At 39.3% G+C, this 20,074-nt stretch overlaps 1 protein-coding gene across 3 annotated transcripts; it reads right to left on the reverse strand.

Moving 5' to 3' along the window:
* Positions 1 to 67: 67 nt before the first annotated feature.
* tmcc1b (transmembrane and coiled-coil domain family 1b) lies at positions 68 to 19,800 on the reverse strand. 3 transcript variants are annotated; one of them, XM_041783483.1, is made up of 8 exons: positions 19,684 to 19,800; positions 16,702 to 16,871; positions 9,875 to 9,918; positions 8,307 to 9,089; positions 3,807 to 4,226; positions 1,791 to 2,275; positions 1,556 to 1,691; positions 68 to 1,453 (listed from the first exon to the last, which is right to left on the reverse strand). In XM_041783483.1, exons 4-8 carry the CDS (start codon positions 8,907 to 8,909, stop codon positions 1,139 to 1,141), a joined length of 1,959 nt encoding a protein of 652 aa, XP_041639417.1. In that variant the 5' UTR covers positions 8,910 to 9,089; positions 9,875 to 9,918; positions 16,702 to 16,871; positions 19,684 to 19,800; the 3' UTR covers positions 68 to 1,138. The 3 variants fall into 3 exon arrangements, with proteins under 3 accessions (XP_041639417.1, XP_041639416.1, XP_041639419.1); XM_041783482.1 differs by lacking the exon at positions 19,684 to 19,800 and adding an exon at positions 18,185 to 18,238; XM_041783485.1 differs by lacking the exon at positions 19,684 to 19,800 and adding an exon at positions 18,185 to 18,237 and having other exon boundaries at positions 8,307 to 8,572.
* Between the last annotated feature and the right edge of the window lie 274 nt (positions 19,801 to 20,074).

A 20,074-nucleotide genomic window follows, 5' to 3' on the forward strand; every position in this document is an offset into this window, starting at 1 on the left:
GAACAAGTGACCCCAACAGGAGTAAAACATACTTCATGGCACTGGAGACAAATACAACAGACTTTCATTTTCACCTTTTAAAACAGCAAATTTATTTGTCTTTAAAAAATAAAAAAATCAACTAAAAAGTATTACTATTTCATTGTCACTAATAGAAACAGTACGGAAGCACTGAGTCTTTGAGCACTTTTGCTGCTCTTCAAGTATGTTAAGTCAGTTCATAGATTATTCTTCTGCAGTGGACGAACCACCAGGATAGCAGAACCCAGCAGGCCCTGGGGGCAAGGTTGCAAATCCAAATATAAGTACTCAATAGTTTTATCCTGGTTGTGGCAGAACCAGTGTTATAGACTTCACACATCCAAAAGAAACAAGTCAAGAACCCACAATTATATGATCCAGTGACAAGTCTGATTCAAGAGCATTGTAGCTGATGTGCAAGCACCCCATTCTTCAGGTGTAGCGAAGAAAAAGAGGAAGAGTTGGTCACACAAGCTGAAATTTTAAAAGACTGAATAAAAGAGAAAAAGAGCAGACTGAAAATCAAAATGGCAAGACCAGAAGAGATAAAAACTTACAAATAAGAAAATGTGGACAACTAAATCAGCAGAACACTGTCGGCTCATTACACTTAAAAGAAAATTAAAAAAACATCATCCAGCTGTGTTCAAAATAGCAGTGACTTCAAAACAATACCACTTGATTCAGCTCAAAAGTAATAAAACTCTGAATTACAATTTCTTCTGTGGTAAAACAAAGCAAAAGTTTCCCACATGTAAACAAATTCACTCAGAAGAGAGAAATCAAGTGTGCAGTTCTCTCCACCCCTCCTTCAACTATAACCCATTTACCCTTACAGTATGTGCTTGTGCCACAAATGCACCAAAAAAGCAAGTCGATATCAAGCATCCATCTTTTTCTCCTCCTCTTTTCCCTATTATTCCACTCAAAACACAAATCAGGAGGTGATAAAGTGACAAAGCTCAGATGCAACCCTCCTGAGTGTTTGAAGAAGCAGAGGAATACGAAAAGGAAGGACCTTTGAAATTCAACTTCCTGTGTGGGTCAATGATGCCGTTTTAAACAATAGCCCCGCCCCTCTGTTCTTTGAATGTTTAAATAAGCCTTTCAAAGTCGGTCATCTGGGGTGCAGAAGAAAGCGATGCAGATACTCTGAAATAGCCTCCCAGTGCCTCCAGAGGAAGGCGAGGAAAAGGACAAGAAGCAGTGTAGTAAGCGTGCGGCTGCGTGTTTTCATTAAGGGGACGACACAGTTAGCCACTGTGGACACAAACACCAAAAGGACCGCCATGACAGCTAGCAGCACATTGATTAGTTTCCCAAGAAGAGTCCTTGCTGTGGCATTCTCCAAACCCTCGAGCTGCACCACCTGCTGTTGCTGCTGCTGCAGCTCCATCTTGGAGATACGTGTCTGGCATGCCTCCAGTGCCTCCTACAGGTCAGAAATAACAATGTCAGTGATATAGTCTGTAAGTAAAGTCTTAAAAAACCCCAAAACAAAACAAAATAAAACTAAACAACTGAAGAAGCTTACTTGAATGTCTCTCGCTCTTTCATAAGACTGATAAGCAATCTTCTCCTCCATACTGGCTAGTTCCTGTTTTAAGTTAAGAATCTCATTCTGGTGCAGTTCTGTCAGGTCATTGAGTTGTTCTTCTAAACGTTCGCACCTGAAAAAAAGTGAAAACAGAGTATAGTACATAGGATATTTCCCCTCCTTCTACCCATACAGACCCCCTATATTCCAGTGAATAGCGGTTTTACAATACCTGAATCGCTCCTCTTGAAGGGCCTCCATGATCATCGTATAGTCACGCTGATAGTGGGTTTTTAAGTTTTCAAAGGACTCCTCTAGTCGACCCTGGTTTTCCCGAAGCTCCTGGATTTCATGGAGAATGGCATCAAAGCCTGAAGCCTGGCCATGCTCAAGGGTGTTGCCCTTGGAGCTTGGAGGGCCTCCAGGGGCTCCAGTCGTGCTGTTAGCTCCTGCAGAGCCAGAAGTAGCACTAGAACAGTCATCGTCACTCCCATACTTTGGACTGGACTGCAACTGTCCCGTCCCAAGGGTCCTTGCTCCACTAGGACCCACTCCTTCGTCTCCCTGGGATTCATCCAGGGAGTCTTTCAGGGCTGCGATGTTATCTGCACTGCCAAACTTGTTACGGATGAGAGATGCAATTTCTCTTGGCTTTGACACGACAGCTCCAGCTGCAGAGTGAGTGGCTTGAGAGAAACTGGAGAGGCCACCTGTCACCTGAAATCAGCAAGACTGGTCAACACTCGGACTGCAAAATGAGAACTACGCATGATTTCTAATAAAATCCCAAACTAGTGAAAATAAGGTGATGAAAAACCGTCAGGCATTGTGCTCCATTGCCTCAATGGAAGTGTACCATTTAGGTCAAAATGCATCTGTGAAATTAGTTTTCTCTTGAGAACACTTAAATCGAAAAGTGGCAGTAATTGCCAGAAGGATACAACATTGCTGTTTATACTGACCACCTGTGGACATATTTCTACTATAAAGCCACTCACTACAGTGGACGACCAGAGTAGCAGTGAGTCATATCAATGACTCTGTCAAATAAGGTGAGTCACCTTGAAGGCGCTCACAGAGAGACTTGTGAAGTAACTGTAGTGACTGTAAGAGGGGCTTTTCCTTTCTTCTGTTTTCAACATCTCATTCTGTTGAAAGTCACCAGTGAACACAGGCACATTTTAAATCACAACACCGGCATTTGCTAGCATTAGCAGTAGCCCAATCACTGTTTTGTTGCAAATGTGGTGCTTCCATAAAAATACTATGCTTTATGCTTCAAAAATTATTTTGAGGTATCTTATACTAACATTTCTAGTGTTTAAGCTTTACTTGTACAAAATGTGAACTACACAGATCAACATGTTGACTTTTTGGACAAGAGTATGTATTAAGCATTGGCACTCAGATTGTAGCATTTCTTTCTTGCTTTCCAGGCTTGGCCAGGACAGAATTTGTGACATAAGATGCAAAAGGTCTATACACTAGAGCTGTGTCCCAATTCAGTGACTTCATCCTTTGGGAGGTGCATATGGACAAAATACCTATTTCTTCACAACAGCACAACACAGGCTATTTCATTCAAAGTCTCCTTTAAATGTGGCAAACATAAAAGTAAATTCCCCAGGTGACAAAGAATTAATTTGATGCATCATTTACAGCCTGACATATCTCCAGATTCATTCTGTTTAAAAGGCTGACAAACTTTTAAGAAGTGGTATGATACATTTAAATATCAACTCAACTCAAATGAATAGCTACAATACTAATGTGAAACAAAAAAGGAGAGAGAGGTTGGGGCTTGAAACTTCAAATTTTCTTACAAAAGATCTAGATCTAGTTTGTGATGCAACTTATGACAGCTGTCAAGGCTCCTGGGAGGGATTACAAACAATACTTAAAGGGCAAGAGCTGAAGACGCAAACAGGAAATCCTCACTAGACCACACGATCCCATTTCAGTTCAGCTGGAGTCGCCTACGCAGGCTCTGAAGGCTGATATCAGAAGTATGCTAACCATGAATTGAGACACGGTTAAGAACTGAAATGTTATTGAATTGCATCATTGTCAAGTCAGTGTAAATAACTGTACTAGGAATGTTTGCATAAAGTTCCAGCTATTAGACTGCTGTTCACAGGAAATACTATATATTAGGCAAAAGTTTTTTTCACTAATGTGTCACAAATTCTTTTAAATACTGCTTAGCAAATGAAAGAGAGAACGCTGAAGGAATCAGGAAAGTACACACCTTAGCGCCGACATCTTTCAGCCCCTGGTGCATGTCTCGAAAAACGTCTTTGGGCTGGCGAGGGATACCGTTGTGCTCCACTTCCCGAAGCTTTCGATGGTAATGCTCCAGCTTCCTCTGCAGTTGTTGGATGGTTTGGGCCGATTTTTGGTTCTTCTTCTCAAACACCTGTTTGATGCGTGCACTCTGCTGTTTGTCTGCATTGTTAGCGAGTTTCAGGTACTCAGCCACGTTATCATCACGTGCAGTTTGTTCAATTTTGATTTGTTCCGTGAGCTTTAGGATCTTCTGTTGTAGTTGGGCAATGGCCTGCTTAGTTCGTTGTGGGTCTGGAGTACTGTCGACTACATCATACCCATCTGCCCCGTATGGCAGGGCATTGGGCGACACAGCAGGGCCCGTGCCATCATAGCGATCCAACTGTTCAAAAAACATAAAAAGAAAAGTTAAAGAAAAAAAGTAGAATTGTGTTTGCTCATTTTACGTGTATCAAGTCAGAGCATTAAAATCACTTGTTTGGTCAAGTATAACTCATCAATTATGAGCAAGAAGTGAGTGCTAATAACAGCAATTGGTATTAAGATTGAAAACATTTTTGACACTTTCTAATGGAAAGTGTCAAGAATGTTGTCAACCTTAAAATGTGGTATAACAACCTTAGAAAGTTTCTAAGGTTGTGCTACCAGATTTAAGATGGACCATTATCTGCTGTAGTAATGATCAGTAGTATCAAAATGTACCAGAGCTTTCCAAAAAACTTTAGATCTATAGTTCAGTTAAAACCAAATGTTACTTTGAGTGGTACTGTATGGGCCATTTTAAAATGTTAAATACATACTAAAACAAATGAGACCCCAAATATATTAATTCCTGACTTTCTAACTGAAAAAAATATGGATTCCTAAGGTCCTAAATTCTTACAAAAGTGGTGTCGAAAGAAAAATGTTGCTTCAGAGTAGTCCACGTCTATTTTACAACTACAACAAAAATGTGTTGCTGTCATCAAATATCAAACAGACATATAATTTTCCAAAGTGATGACATTTCTCAGTTTCAAAGTCTGATATTATATTTGTGCTTTTTTTCTAATTATAGAGGTTCACATTTGAAAAATCACCACCCTTTCTTTATATCTACAATATAAAAAATGTCCCATCTTTTTTGGAAATGGGGTTGTAGACATAAGTTTGTCTGCTGTTTTCATTTTTGCTTATTAGAACAAATTGTAGGTGCCTTGGACTTGAAAAATTTTGGTATCAAAATACGTATCAATATGAATTGATGTACTAGAACTAATCCAAAGTTTGAAAATTTGGTAATTTAAGCACCACATTTAGTATGTAATGTGTATCCAGTGTGAAATTCTCTGTCTTATTAGCACCCCTGCTGTGTCTAAAGAAAACAGCCATGTCTTCTTTTAACTGAAGATGTATTTGGCACTACACTTTTCATACCAGCAGATGGCGCCTGTTAAACAAAAGTTCCTTTTGACTGTCATTTTATGGCTTTAGTTCAAGTAGTCCCCAGAGAAAGATACAGTGAGTGTTGTGAGGAACAAAAGCTCAGTAATTGTCCAGCTTAGTTGAGGATTTAACAGGAGGTATGGCACTGATTTTAAGTTTACCTCTCAGGAGGCAGAAAAGTTGGAAGCAGAGCCCAATTTGAGGCTATAAACAGTCATTAGAGTCTCAAACTGGGGCAACACAAGAAGTACAGTAAATAATAATTCAAGGTTATGAACACAGACTGAAAGGCCTCATTATAACAGCCACTACTGAAAATGTGCATGTTTTATGGTAAGCACGGTAAGCAGTTACGTTCAGATAAACCCAGTTTCTACATCAGTTTTTACAATTTTTATAATTAAACTGAAACATAATTTGCTTTTCAGCTAACATAAGGTCTTCAAGACCAGTCAAATCAAATATCATAAAAGCTACTGGATGATAAGTGAGAAAAGAGATAGCTGCTGATAAAAACAAAAGCTTTTCTTTGACAGAAACATAATGTTACCCACATAAACAAAGGATGTATTTGATCCCATGTGTTCATCTTTAATGCAGCCATCTATCACTAACACAAACAATAATGCAGCACAAAAGGTTGATTTTTAAGCCCTTGGTTGTTAAAAGGGCTGCCAAGCATTGTGGCAAAATATCAAAGAGACGACTGTTGTTCCATGAAGTTACTTTTTACTGAAACTGAGTATGCGGATGAAACATAACTGGCCTTAACATAATGTGAAATGAACAAACCAAGGGTAGAGGGTCAATTGATTAAAAACTTAAAATGACATCTCTCAAAAATCTCAGCAAATTTTTGTGGATTTGAAAGAAACAATTTTTTTTTGTGGCATGACAGGTATTTTCTCTCACACTTCAGTGTCTCAAAAAGGCAAATATCGGTATCAGCAGATATATTGAAATTTCTCCTGATATTTCCATTCAATATTTTGGCCATGAATATCAGCATATATCGACTGTAAAATTTGGTTATATACTAATATTTTAGTGGAGTTTAAGGTTGGACCAATCAACCTATGTAAGCTGAGATCTTTTTCTTTATTGTTCTGTAAAAAAACTGTTTAATATTCTTGCATTGAAAAAACATCCATTTCAAATATACACTTACTGATCACTATAAGGCTTACCTGTTGAACTGCTCATTAATGCAAATCAACCAATCACATGGCAGCAACCAATGCATTTAGACATGTAGACAAAGTCAAGGCAATCTGCTGAAGTTTAAACTGAGCATAAGAACAGGAAAAAAGGTCATTTAAGTGACTTAAAGGTGCCATATTTGTTGGTGGTTTGACAGGCGTTTGACTACTTTATGCCAAATTTTGAAACCACCACTAAATGTCACAGCAGAATACAAAATTCATCAGACAACACAATGTTTTTAAAATCTTCTTTGCATGCAATTTTGGCAAGCTTGAGGGAACTGTGCCTCAGTTCATGTTCTCATCTGATAGGAGTGGCAGTTATTGAGTTATTGTTGCTTTGCTATCAGCTCGAAACTGGTCGGGTCATTTTCCACTGACCTTTGCCATCAACAGGGAAAAACTCCCTGAATATTTCTTCTGTTGTGCTCAAAACTCCCAGTAGATCAGTAGTTTCTTGAACTCTCCAGCAAGCTTGTAAAGTACCAATAACTATGGCACTTTCAAAAGCCTCTAAATCACCTTCCTTCTCCATTCTGATGCTTAGTTTTAACTTCAGTAGGTCTTCTTGATCATATCTGCATACAAAAAAAGCACTGGTTGCTGCCATGTGATTGGCTGATTAAATATTTGGGTTAATAAGTAGTCGAAGAGGTGTATCTAATAAAGTGATCTGTGCTCATACATCATCTTTTCTAAAATTTTTTAAGTTATACGCTTTCACTGTTTTCTTGCTCATTTGTTCATTATTCAAAAACCAATCATTTAGTTTTAGCGTATTTAGCGCTGCAAGCCTTCTCTGACCTGAAGTACTCTCAGAGACAGCGAGGGCTATATTTAGAAAGGCTTAAAGCACATAGTGACCAACCAGTCAAAGGCAATCTCTGACCTTCCTTCACTGACAGCTCATCTCCACATTCACCGGTTCATCCAGGCATATCCAAACCATTAACAGCCTTTTAGCATGGCTGCCCAATTCTCTCAGCTTTGACAGTTTTGCACAAATATCAGTGCATGATTCAGTAAAACTTTTCTTTTTAAAACAAATACAATCTGTTAGATTCTTTGTCAGTGCACTCTGTCTCTTTGTGCAAGTATTTAAACCTGAAGTTTTATGACCTGGAGAATATCTTCTTGGAAATCATACTTTTTAAGGTTAAATTAGGTGATTTTTTTACTTCTTGTGGCAGAGATTTTAAGAAGAAAAATAAAGTCAAAACCACCATTGACATATCTGTGTATGAGTAGAAGATATTAGAATTTGGATAGAATGTTATGAATTGAGGATAAAGATTTAAAAAAGCGAATTCACATGGATTTTGTTGCTGACATTTTTTTTCTATTTTGTACGTTCATTTAAAATTGGGCTTTAGTTTAAATATATGCAAACTGGATTTAAGCAGCACATGAAACCATGTGCATCATGTTAAGCCCCCTCTATCCTGTTTGTTACAGCCTGCAAATGTGCATCCGGTAATATAATGTTAGAGTAGCTAAAAGTTTCCAAACCTGTTTGTGTGTAGACAAAAATTACTGAATTACCTTTGTGACTGGAGAAAAATCAACATTTTTTCCCTTAAGTTTCTATGGTCATAAGAGGAGCCTTTTTTAATTCTTAGGTTTGACTTAGACAAGGAGTGTGACCAGAAAGCAAAAGCAGCTCTCCTCCTTTGTGCGTCCCCCACACACTGGCATACTCACTACTGCCTGTGTGACCTATATATCCAAACCCTCCCAAATCTCCCAGTGCATGTCTTAGCTCAGCACTGGGATTTGTTCCCACTCTGTTGCCTGAAGTTACATTAGTTACTTGTTGACAGGACTGGGACGCTCACCTTGTCCTGCTCCTCAGTTGAGTGGTAACCTGAGGTCAGCAGCATGTCAGCGAGGGCAGGGCTGCTGGGTGTGTCTGTGGTGGAGGAGGAGCGTGGGCGTCCAGCCTGAAGCAGGGCCTCATGGGTGCTTCGCCTGTGGATCTGGGGGCTTCCCTTCTGGGGAGGGTCCCCAGAGCCCCCCACCTTGCTGCGGCGGCTCTGCAGGCTGGTGCCTCGCTTCATCATGGGTGGAGCACCTCGGATCTGCTGCAGAACTCTGCTCAGAGCTGCGGGAGGGGCGGAAGTGGCAGAGTTGTCAGAATCCACGGGCAGGGCGGAGGAGGCGGGGGCGTCCCCCACCTCTGACCCTACATCAGTGGGTTCGGAGGAAGGGGCGCCCGTGCAGGACGAGAGGGAGTCATGTGGGGAAACGGAGGAGCGTCGGCGCTGTGGCTGGAAGAAGTGCTTCAGGCCATGGCCCAACGCTCCCATGTTCTCCAGGGCATTATGGGTGATTTTGGACAAGCCGTGCTCTGACTCCGATGCCCTCCTGCCGGCCTCCGGCTCTGCTCGACCTCCTACGTCCGGCTCTTCTGGACTCTGCTCACTACTACCCTGATCCATCTGAGACCTCCAGTTTCACAGTGAGGCTCTACTGGGGGTGCAGGGGACTAGCTATGCCCCGTTGACACCCCCCCCACCCCCCTGAGAGACTGGTTGAGAGCCGGGAAGCAGAGGGGACGGCGCTCAGTTGGACCTTTTGAGTGGGCATGCATCTGTGGCTTGGCTCAATGTCATGCTTGTCTACCACAAAAGGAAAATAAAATGAATTATGACATGCAGCAGTGGGTGATGAACATAATAAGCAGTGGCAGAATATAAAACAAGAAACACAAACTGGGTTGACACAGACATGACAGCTCTTTTGCATTTTAATATAGGATGGATTGTCTCTTGTTTTGCCATAAAATCAATTCATGATGGAAAAAAGTTTTCTGTTCTCTCTTTTCTGAGAGAAAACAGGTGGAGTCCATTCTTGCTGAACAGCATGAGGTATATCTGACAGTGCCAACCCAGTAATGCAGAAACACAAAGTCTACAAAATAAACAAGGTTAGAGAACACTTTCTGAAATGCTGATATTTATCATCACACATGGTGAAGGTCAATGCTCTCGACAATTTCTGAAATCTCTTTGTATTGGTTTATTTATGAGGATGTAAGCCAAACTTCACATGTGACCTCTTCCTAATTGAATAATTATATTCCAGAAAGTATTCATCACAGAAATAAATTATCAACAAAACTTTTGGTGCTTGGATGGTGCTAACAAAGGAGGCTACAGAGAGTAAAAAAAGTAAATTAAATTCTAAATGAACTGTAATTGTTATCCAATTTTCAGAGGATTAAGGTGTTCAGTGACCCACAGCCGTTCCACCCTGCATCTCATTTTATAACGAGACTAAAATCCTATACTGTGATGAGTCCACGTCCTCGGCTCTCAGGTGTCAACTTACATAAAAGCTTTTTAACTTTCACAGATTGTTAAGAGAATGAGAAAAAAAGCAAAAGAGAAAGAGTGTGACTTACCATCAGCCCAGCTTCTCCTCTACTGGCTCACAACTCAGGATGGGCTAAATGAAGCAGAAATAGAAACAAAAGAAAGCATAAACACAGTGTTCTGTGCAGAAGAAATGATCTAAAAAGTCTTGGTTGCAATCCTTCAACCCAGCAGTTACTGGTTATAATGGGTATGTGAAGAAGTACCTCAGAAGATGAGAGACTTAAGAGCTCCAAATATGCTGAGTCAACACTCAACCAACTAATGGACCTTCGTTTAAAACATACAGAGACGTGTAAGTCGATACAGGACGAGCCTGTAGAAACTATTGTACATTACAGCACTCATTACATGACAAAATTAACACATCAGCTCTTCACACACTTATTCCCTTCTGCTACCATAAAACAGAAACTTTATATATTGTATACTTACATATCAGATGCTACTAACTACCAATGTTTTTATTTGTTTGTATTCATTTTGTTTAAGGCTGTTTTTACTCTTCTAATGTTGCATTGCATTATTGCTATTTTGATCAAATATGCCATTAAGCAGACGACTCATCTGTAGTAAACACAGGAGGGGCAGAGATTTAAGAAGACCCCTGCTGTCATAATTTTCTCCAATGAGCTGACAGATATCTACTGTTTCTATAACGCATTTTCATTTTAATTTTACAAGAAAAAAATGTATGCTACCTTTTGTTAGAATGCATTTTATTGTAAATTATTAAGCCATGTCTAAATCCGCAACAGTGCTAGCATTATCAATTGTTACCAACCCTCTAACTTTTGGATACACAATATTGGATTTTTGCCAATTACCAACACTGAACAATTTCCAATGTTTATTAATTCATTTTAGCTGACAGGGAAATCAGTACTCATCTATGAATATAGAAAACACTTTAACCTCCTGAGAACCTGCATGTACATATGAGGACATTGTTACATTTTGGCTTCCTTACATTATCAGAGTAAAGTCTACCACTGGATTGTTTTTTTATATTTGAGAGTTTAAGTAGTTTGCTTAGAAGGTATGGAGAATTCAAATTTAAATTTAAACATTTTAGGAATTTTCTTGAAAGGATTGGGGATCAGTTTGTACATTTTGGAAAGTATAATTAGATTTTTAGGGGTTATTTTTTGGGATATATTTGTGTTTTGGGGGGGATTTTGATTACTGTACAATATTTTGGGAGGAATTTGCTTTGAAATTTTGTTGAATTTGTCTGAAAATTTTCAGGAATTTTGAAAATTTGATTTCAAATGGACTCTGGGCTTTTTCAGAAAAGCTTACTGAAACATTTGGGGAGTGTTTTAGGACATTTTTTAAAGGGACTGTTGAATTTTCACAGAATTCTTTGGTAATACCTTTTTCATGTTTTGGGAATCTCTAATAATTTTAAAGGCAACTTTCCAAGACCTCCAGAACTTGTAGTGGAATTCTAGTTCATAACAGTTAATAACAAGTTCTTGTGATCCATCATCAGCAAAATGACTACATGGCTACATACATATCTTATTCACTAACACCAACTGGCTGAAACACACTCAAAAGGCATAAAACAAATAAAAGAATCTATATTTTGTGTTGTACAGTAGGATAAGCCTGTTGTCCTCATATGCAGATGTAATTTTTGGTGAAATCTACTTCCTGTTAGCTTTTATACTTAGCAACCAAGGTTTTATACTTGGTAACCAAGCTTTAGTATGCTGGCTCGAAACATCACTTGGTTGAAAATAAATACTTGAAATGGGAGCTCCTTGGTTTGTGGACCTTTACGCCTTGTTTACTTAGTTCTTTTTGGATCCAGCACCCTATTTACTGATGTGCATGTTCTATTTTTGATTTTTTTTTGTTAGGTTTTAAACTTATCAGGTTTTACTTTTCCCAAATAAGTGGAAGAAACTGAAAATGCATTCTAAAGTTTAAGTAACGAGGATGAACAAAGAAAAATACTTTAGCTTATGGTGTTGCCTTACAATCCAAAAACTTTTTCATGCATATGGTCAGTATTTACAGTTAGCAGAAATTTTCATATCTGCCAACACAATATTATCAGAGCTATTATCTGCCTACTGATACTGTGTTGAAATATTGTGAATGCAAATTTTTTCTTTTTCTTTCTTTCCTTTTGATTTTGGGCTTTTTAAGTAAAAAACAGACCTATTTTGATTAAATTCACACATTGGTCATTGAAACATTGTTTTAAAATAACATGAAATTGATCACCTCAAATCTATCCCTACAAACTCAAACATAAGGAAGGAATTCAAGTGGATAATGATTACTAGACTCCAGAAATAACATCTAAAAGAGGCCAAATATATCCCAGCTCCTGTTTACAGAACTGTGGGGAAACATGTTATTAATCATACTCACAATGTTCTAGTCATGTCTAGGGATGTACAGTGTTATCAGTGATATGCAAATCATTCAAAAGCCTCAATATCTCTACATCTGATGTCTGGTGCATCCTTGACCTGTGATTTTCTTGAGAGCAAACTGATGTGGCTGCCAGAATTCATCAGACTGAGCTGCCATGGTATCAGTATAAGATGTTGAAGAATTAAGATATGAATTAGCAATCAGGCGCTTCTTCTAGTTTTAGATGGTCCGTTAAAATCTGTCCCATCTGGAGGAATAAGGTTCACATGAGCTATTTTTAGTCTTGCGAACTTGTTTGGATCTTTCCGAACAAGGTCAAGGGTAGTAAGTGTAGGACCTCGATAGGTTCTCTCTTATAATGTAGGATTGGACAGCTAGTGGGACTGGAGTAAAGGAGGTTTGTACTAGGAGAGTGTTGTTGCAGACCTTGGAGCTTTCCTAAACAGCTGATGGTCAGACGCTGACATATGCAGGAGATTCTGGCACCCAGGGTGGCCATGGGTGACTGGCTGATTCAACAAGGGCTGCATCTGATCATATTGACCGAGAGGCTTGGGTTGGTCAGGCCTGGTGAGGCTGCAAGGGTTTGCACCTTTGAAAGCCATAAGTGAATGCCTTTGCAATTTTCAACATCATATCAGTGTTGGCATATGAAAATTTCTGCTGATATTTGCAGCCAAGTTATACATTTCAGCAGTATAAATCATTATTGGCCTAAAATATCAGCAAAATGTACAAATGGCCATCAGGTATAACTGGTTCCTTAGAGCAACACAAACTTAAGAAACGCACACCATGAGCCCAGAACTTTTTGTATGAAGCCTCAAATGTACCAGACTGTTTTCTTTACCGCAGCTCTCTCTCAGCTCTGCTCGACTCAGCCTCTCTTTGCACTTGGTGTTTTTTACAGAATCAGCTAGAATTAGATTGGAAATATCAGCAAAAATCCAATGTTGTGCATTCCTAGTAGTCATGTTCCAATCTGGTGAGACATATCTAATGTGCTATAAGAATTGTGCTATAGGAAATTACACAAGACCCCAGAGTGGCACTACTGGGAGTAACATCAAGTGGCCTGATTCAAACAGCCAAGAAACACCTGTAAAATATATGAATTGCAGCAACCCTGAATTGCAAAACCCTAAGACTGTTGAAACCAATACCTCTCACTTATAACACATGGATACAAAAGCCTAGAACATCTACAAAATGGTACACATACCTATTAAGATTCCATAAAAGGCCTGTTTACTACACAGTGGTGATCTGTAATGGCTTTACTGTCCCAGTGAGGGTTCTTTTTTCTTTTGTTTACATGCCCACTATATTTGTGCCATCTCTCTTTTGCACCTGGATTCCAACAAGATGTTTTTAAGTAGCATAAAAAAAGAAGTCTTCAATCCCAGAAACAGACATAGATCATCTGATTCTGCCAAATCTCACTACTGCTTGAACCACAGGAAATCAAAATCAAATCACCATCTCTCCAAGCACACAGTGCTCGACATCAATTAATGTTTTGTTTGTGCCGGATGTTTTCTTACTTACATTATGTAAAGAAGCCTGAGTTACATACAGTTTATTGCTACGTGTGAAAACCATCATTGAGCATCCAGACAGACTGTTTTAGAAGCGTGTTTATCCAAGGACATATCCCAGCCTTAAGTGATGGGTCTGACTGTGCAGTGCATGGATTATTTTGCAGACAAACAGAAAAATGATTCCACGAGTCAGCAGAGCTATGAAGTATCACTTAACAAGCCAGCAGCACAATGTAGCAGAAAAAATGCTCCATTAGTGCTACACAGTGACTCATTACTGCTGCTCCTGCTGTTAGATCTGCACTGTTGGATAAGAAAGGAAGCATGTTGTTAAGGGTAGGTGGTAGTGAGAATCATACAAAAAAAGAACGGAATCTTACCAATGCTGGAAGAGAGGCTGTACATGTTTCAGTAATAACTTACAGGAGCCAATCATTTTAATTACTTGGTAAGAATCAAACTGTTCATGGATTAACATGCAGCCTCTACCCTTCTATATGGGATGTTTGCAAGAAAAGTCTGACTACCAGTTACCTAAGAGTGCAATCGCTGACGAATACATTCATGTTTGAGACACTGAAGTGAACCACGAGAAAGATAGTCTGTGTTATAGTCTGTGTTCAACAGCGCTACCTACACTGGGATCATGTCTGCCTGGTTGCTGTGATAATACTCACAGATGTAAGAAGTAAAGGTGTACATAAAAGTGTCTCCGATCATAATCTCAGGACTGTCAGTTGTCATATGTGGTCTACGTAAGTGACGCAGCACCAAGAATCATCTATAAATGCCTTTGAAAAGCTATTTTCAACCCCTGATGAAAAATTCTTCACAGACATGAAACTATATCCAACATCTAAACTGAAAATACAATAGCATGCAACTCCTTACGGCTAAAGGCAAAGTGTTCTCTCAGAAATGGGTCAGTCGACATTCGCCTATTGCCTCTGCGTACATGCAGCGATCCAAGGTCACATCATCTACAGAGTGACGTGTGTCTAGCAGCATTTGAGGCTTTTATTGTGTTAAAGAAGCATCTCTGGAAACAAACACTGTCATGACACATTTAAACTGTCTGGTTCAGTGACTGTTTAATTCCAGTATTACATCTGCAAATATACCTCAGTTCAGCCCTAATTAGTTCCAGATTTTATTTAATATTTGTTATAATTAACTGATAATGTTTTTAATTAAGTTAACTTGATGCTAGTGTTGAGCAAAAAAAAAAACAAGTATTAAATTCAATAACAATTTTAGTTCAATCAGTCATGAAAATAATCGTGATTAAGTGATTACTGTGACACATACAGTGTCATTATTGTTTGATCCATAGGTTTTGCCATGTGGTAGATGTTTATTGTTATATTTCAGTTATAACAGTAACCCTTTTGTCAATTCTTTTCTAAAATCATTATTTCTTTACAAATTTAGATTTTTTTTTAGGTATCTTATGCTTGTTTTTCAAAATTTAAAGAGTGATCAAGTCTGAAAATTAACGTGAGGCATAGGTTGCAATATCAACGGCAAATAAATTGTGACATCAATATGAATCAAAAGAATTAGATTAGAAAATCATAGATTAGAATTTTATGATTTTTGTCATAATCGCACACAGTGGTCACAATCTTTCAGATATGCTTATCTTGTCTCCATATTTAGGGCCCTATGATTTCCACGTTAATGAAATCATGTACAGAATCGCAGAATCGGACAATAAAAATGGAATCTACTATCTAACACGGAAATCGCGGAAATTGAATGGATTTGACTGAAATGTGTTGTTTTTCGGAAAGAAGAACGTATAGCTGGGGAATATGTTCCAGGGGATCACAAGAGCGGGGCACAACGTGTGCCTCACTTCACAAACACTCACCCCGCCCCTTCCTAAACAATAAAAAGCATGTCAAAGCAGCTGCACAAAACACCGGCAAACATCACGTAGCTCAACACGGGGCAGTCCTGTGCGACATAATGTTGCACCTACAAGAAAACTCATCCGTGCTTCGAGTTATTTTACCTCACCACACCAGAGAGTCACGGAGAGAGAGAGGTGTGTCTGTGTGCCAGGCACACGGTTGAAGTCACAACTTGAAGACCTGCTCACCCCTCAGAGGCTTCAAACTCGTGTCAGACGGACTCGAGATTTTATGAAGTCCCGTGGTCTAAATGATGTTACATTCGAGTATCAATTAGATTAATAATTCCTCCCGTAGATACTGTGGTTCCCTTTGGTTGCTTTATGAGCCAACACGTGTCCACATTTACTTAGCAGTCTGATATGAGGCAGACGGACAGACAGCGATGTATGGAGGGAGATGAGGAGACAACCGTTACAGTCTGGAGTAAAACACAATGCAGCATCAAACTGCATAGACTGTCATAGACAGAGAGTAAAGAAAATTTAGGTAACAGGTTTATTTATAACCATTTAACTTTAATGTGACCTTCCTATTAAGTTACTATCACTCTGTGTTTGAGAGAACAGAAGGATTTCTTCATTCACATTATTAACATTAGTTAGGATGTGATTATTGATGTGGATGTGTCTTAAAATGTTGGAAATATCTGACTGTTACACCGGTTATAATTATTTTATATCAGGGTTATCCAAACAATGGCTACTGGGCCAACTGTGGCCCTTTTACAATAAATTTAAGGTTATTTCTATCTAATTAGCAAACATTTTATTCATTTACATAAACAGGGCACTCTTTTTTATGGTAAAATTAGTATAAAAGTTAAAAAAACTGAATTTCACAGGGCCCTACATATTAAGATTAAACTATGGGGGTATACTGTACTGTATATAATAATGGAAATAAAAGTGTGCACCCAAAATCTGCAAAAACTAGAGACAAACAGCTTTAGCAAGAAAAGGAACACACAACATTGCAAGAATCCAAGTGCTTATATAAACTTACCTTCAGATGTGGTCATCAGCAGATGATCAGTGGATCTATTTACAAAGAAAAAGGCAAAATCCAAGCAAATTCTGAACTCTGCTTCCTCGGGGTAATTCTTACAAATGGAATGGGGGATAGCTGTCGAACGTCAGTCAGCTGTTTCCATGGACATTTAGAAAAATCACGTGCTGCAAAGAAAACAAAGAAAAGGCAGTCTGAGTAACAGGGTGATGTAAAGACTACTCTGACATCACATATAATGCTGATGCAACATCAAATGATTTTTTGTAGTATGCACAACACATTTTCTTTGGGGAACAAACAGTAGATCTGCATCAACATAGTCTAGACCAGTGGTTCCCAACTTTTTTCCACCAAGCCCCCTTCTTCACGAATCTATGAAGAGCTGAGGCCCCCTGGGACCCACGGAAAAAGGTGCTGTATTGTTGTCAAAAATACACATCACCAAATGCTTCCCATCATGCCCTAGATATTTTGCAGGCAGTACAAAGAGACCAAATCTGTGAAGAGCAACTACAGGGCCTGGCTCCAAAACCTGCAGGTAGTCTTGATCTTGTGATGTTATTGTTGGCTCAGTTTGCACAACTTTTCAGAACAAGTGCTGATAAAGCTGGACAGAAATCTAACCAGCATGTCCTGTCAGACTACACCTGTAAGGTTGCTATATAAAAGAAACAGAGCTTGCACAAGAGCTGTTCAGGCTGTGGCTTCATAAGTGAAATGAGATAATGAAAACACGTGTTTTAATTTTGTACAACACAGGCCTCCAAGGGCTTTTAAATTAATTACTTGGGTAATATTAATTAATGGCGCCGAAAAGCCCCCTTGGGAATATCTGTAGGACATGAACCGTTCGCAGGCCCTGTAGAGCCACAACTGATATAAAATGAATCATTGTGACCATTAAAATCTAAACAATGTATGACTAAGACATGTGAAATCGTTCTTCTCATGAAGATGAAGTCATCTTTGCATCCAGATGAGATCACTACCACCCCTACATTGATATCACCTAATGGTGTTAATGAAGTTTCCTTTGAATTCAAGTATTACACCGAAAAGAGCTTTTCGTGAAATAAGCTAACGTCATGGAGCTTACTATAAACATACACTGTAGGTTTATTATTTGATTTACACATTAGGTAACAGGTGCATTCGGTGTCATTACACGTTGGCTACCTGTAGTAAAGCATTTGTTTGAGTAAGAAGAGGCAGATAGCGTAATAAAAGAAAATAATTTACTCGTGTAAGTATAGACTTCCTATGACTGATGTTTAAGTAACTGCAAATAGTCTGAGCTCAACGGTTTAACGTTAGCTAACGCTAAGAAGGGGCTGATATTAGCAGCTTGCTAGCAGCCTTCGTAGGCCTGGCATATAAAAACTCAGCTGTGATAAATATTTGCCAAAGCCATAAATACAACACATAGTTTTATCCAAGGGTTGTGCTAATCGTTAATGTGAATAAAGTCATAGTGCACCGTTGCCTTAGTTTTGATGGGTTGCCTGCTCTCCTTTTAGCTAGCAGGATAAGCTACCGTAGTGCACCGTGTTCGCTTTACTGCACGGTGTACACCGGTGTGGCTGTGCGGGGCGAGGTCGTTGTGTTATGTTAGTTTATCTGTAATTGCACATTAACGCCAGAGTTTGTGTCCAAAATTTAGCGTCAAAAACATACTCAGAGTGCAGCCACGTTTAACAGCTGCATATATTGGCCAAGACTAAAAGCTATCCACCCGCCCGGTTTACCAGAGCAATTGTTTTGACATTCCCCTTCATCTTTCAACTGACATAACAGTTCGTAAATAAAAGGTTGTCATTTTTGTGTTCTTATCTACATGCTTAAAAGCTATAGCTCATTCTCCTTATAAGATGCAGCAAGGTATCATTTCTGCCATAAATACAGGTGCTCAAGTGTTTATTCTTAACGTTGTCATCCATAACAGTTTCCAAAATGTAACATTATGATTCGTGTTGCACTGAGTTTTATACAGGATTTTTGGTTGTCTTTCACTCATCACATCAACATGAATACAATTACTGGCCAAGCTGAAATGAAATCCACAACCTGTATGATGATCACACTCATGTATTTTAAACCACTGAAGTAGTTTAACATTTAACATGCCTAAATCTAACATTTTGATTATTCTATGTAGCAGTTGATACTGTAGCATCCGTTTGTGTAACAAAGATCTATACTGCACTTATGGCCATTTACCCTTAAAACTGGAGCTTTATTTTTTAGTCATGCGCCAGCACCTTGCCTGTCAACACCATAATAAAACGGCCCTCACAGGTGTGAAAAGCTCAGACACACCGGGTGAATTTAGATTGGAGGTATCTGGTAGCCATCTGTCACATACTCCCACTAGGCTTTCTTAATCACACCTAGAAGTCTTGTATTTCATGGTGGCGTATTTAGTCCAACAGCTCTCACAGTATAGGTTTGCATTAGCGTTTGGAGTCTCCTCTTCGCGATTGTAATATTAACCAGCGCTGAACCTATCTGAGGACAACGCCAGAGCTGTTAGATGGATCAGTTTGTTTAGCATATCCTGGTATAACCGCTCTGAAAATGTCACTGAATCCGGCCTGGGTGTTGTCCCCAAAGAGTAACCTCTACATATTTTCTCAACGGCATAAGAGATCCTTTGCAGCTGTATAAACTTGCATGTAAACACGGTTATCATCGCCCACCCAGACTAACCTGGGTGGTAAAACAGGCGCTTACTCGCCGCCTGGCCACTACTCCGCCTGTCAGTTAGCAGGCTGGCTAGACTCTAGCTAAAAAAACAACATTCAGCTTCAGCCATGGTTAGCTACAGGCAAACAGGGCACCCCGCCAGGCGGCAGCCACAACAGCATAAACAACGATGATCAACCTAAAACACTGTACAGATCAGATAACAGCGTACGGAAACACGTTTCATTCATACAACACGTCGCAAAATGTGTGTTTTTGCTGTCTTCAACTTACATGGGCGCTGAGAGGATTGTGTTGATGACCATTCATTTCTCCCGATGGTGGAACACTCCCACGATGACGTCAAATAGCGTGCTCGACGTCAGAACAGCTGAGTACCAGAGGTACCGGCGACTGAGCTGTGCCGGTGATCCGGTTAAAAAGATTGAAAACCACTCCCTGTCATTATATTAGCATGTATCTTTGATGTACAGCTCATAGCACACCAGTTCTATGAAATATAATTGCATTTACAATGTTCACGTTTAATTTTACCATACAATTTATGTCTTAGGTTTTATGTTTGAGTTTTTCGATTACATGCCCTTATTTACTCTTATTTGCCAGACATAACCCCCGGGGGGGGGGGGGGGGGGTGTTACTAATGTGTATCTAATTTTGGCGT

Source organism: Cheilinus undulatus, linkage group 3 (assembly GCF_018320785.1).
Source record: "Cheilinus undulatus linkage group 3, ASM1832078v1, whole genome shotgun sequence".
Lineage (NCBI taxonomy): Eukaryota > Metazoa > Chordata > Actinopteri > Labriformes > Labridae > Cheilinus > Cheilinus undulatus.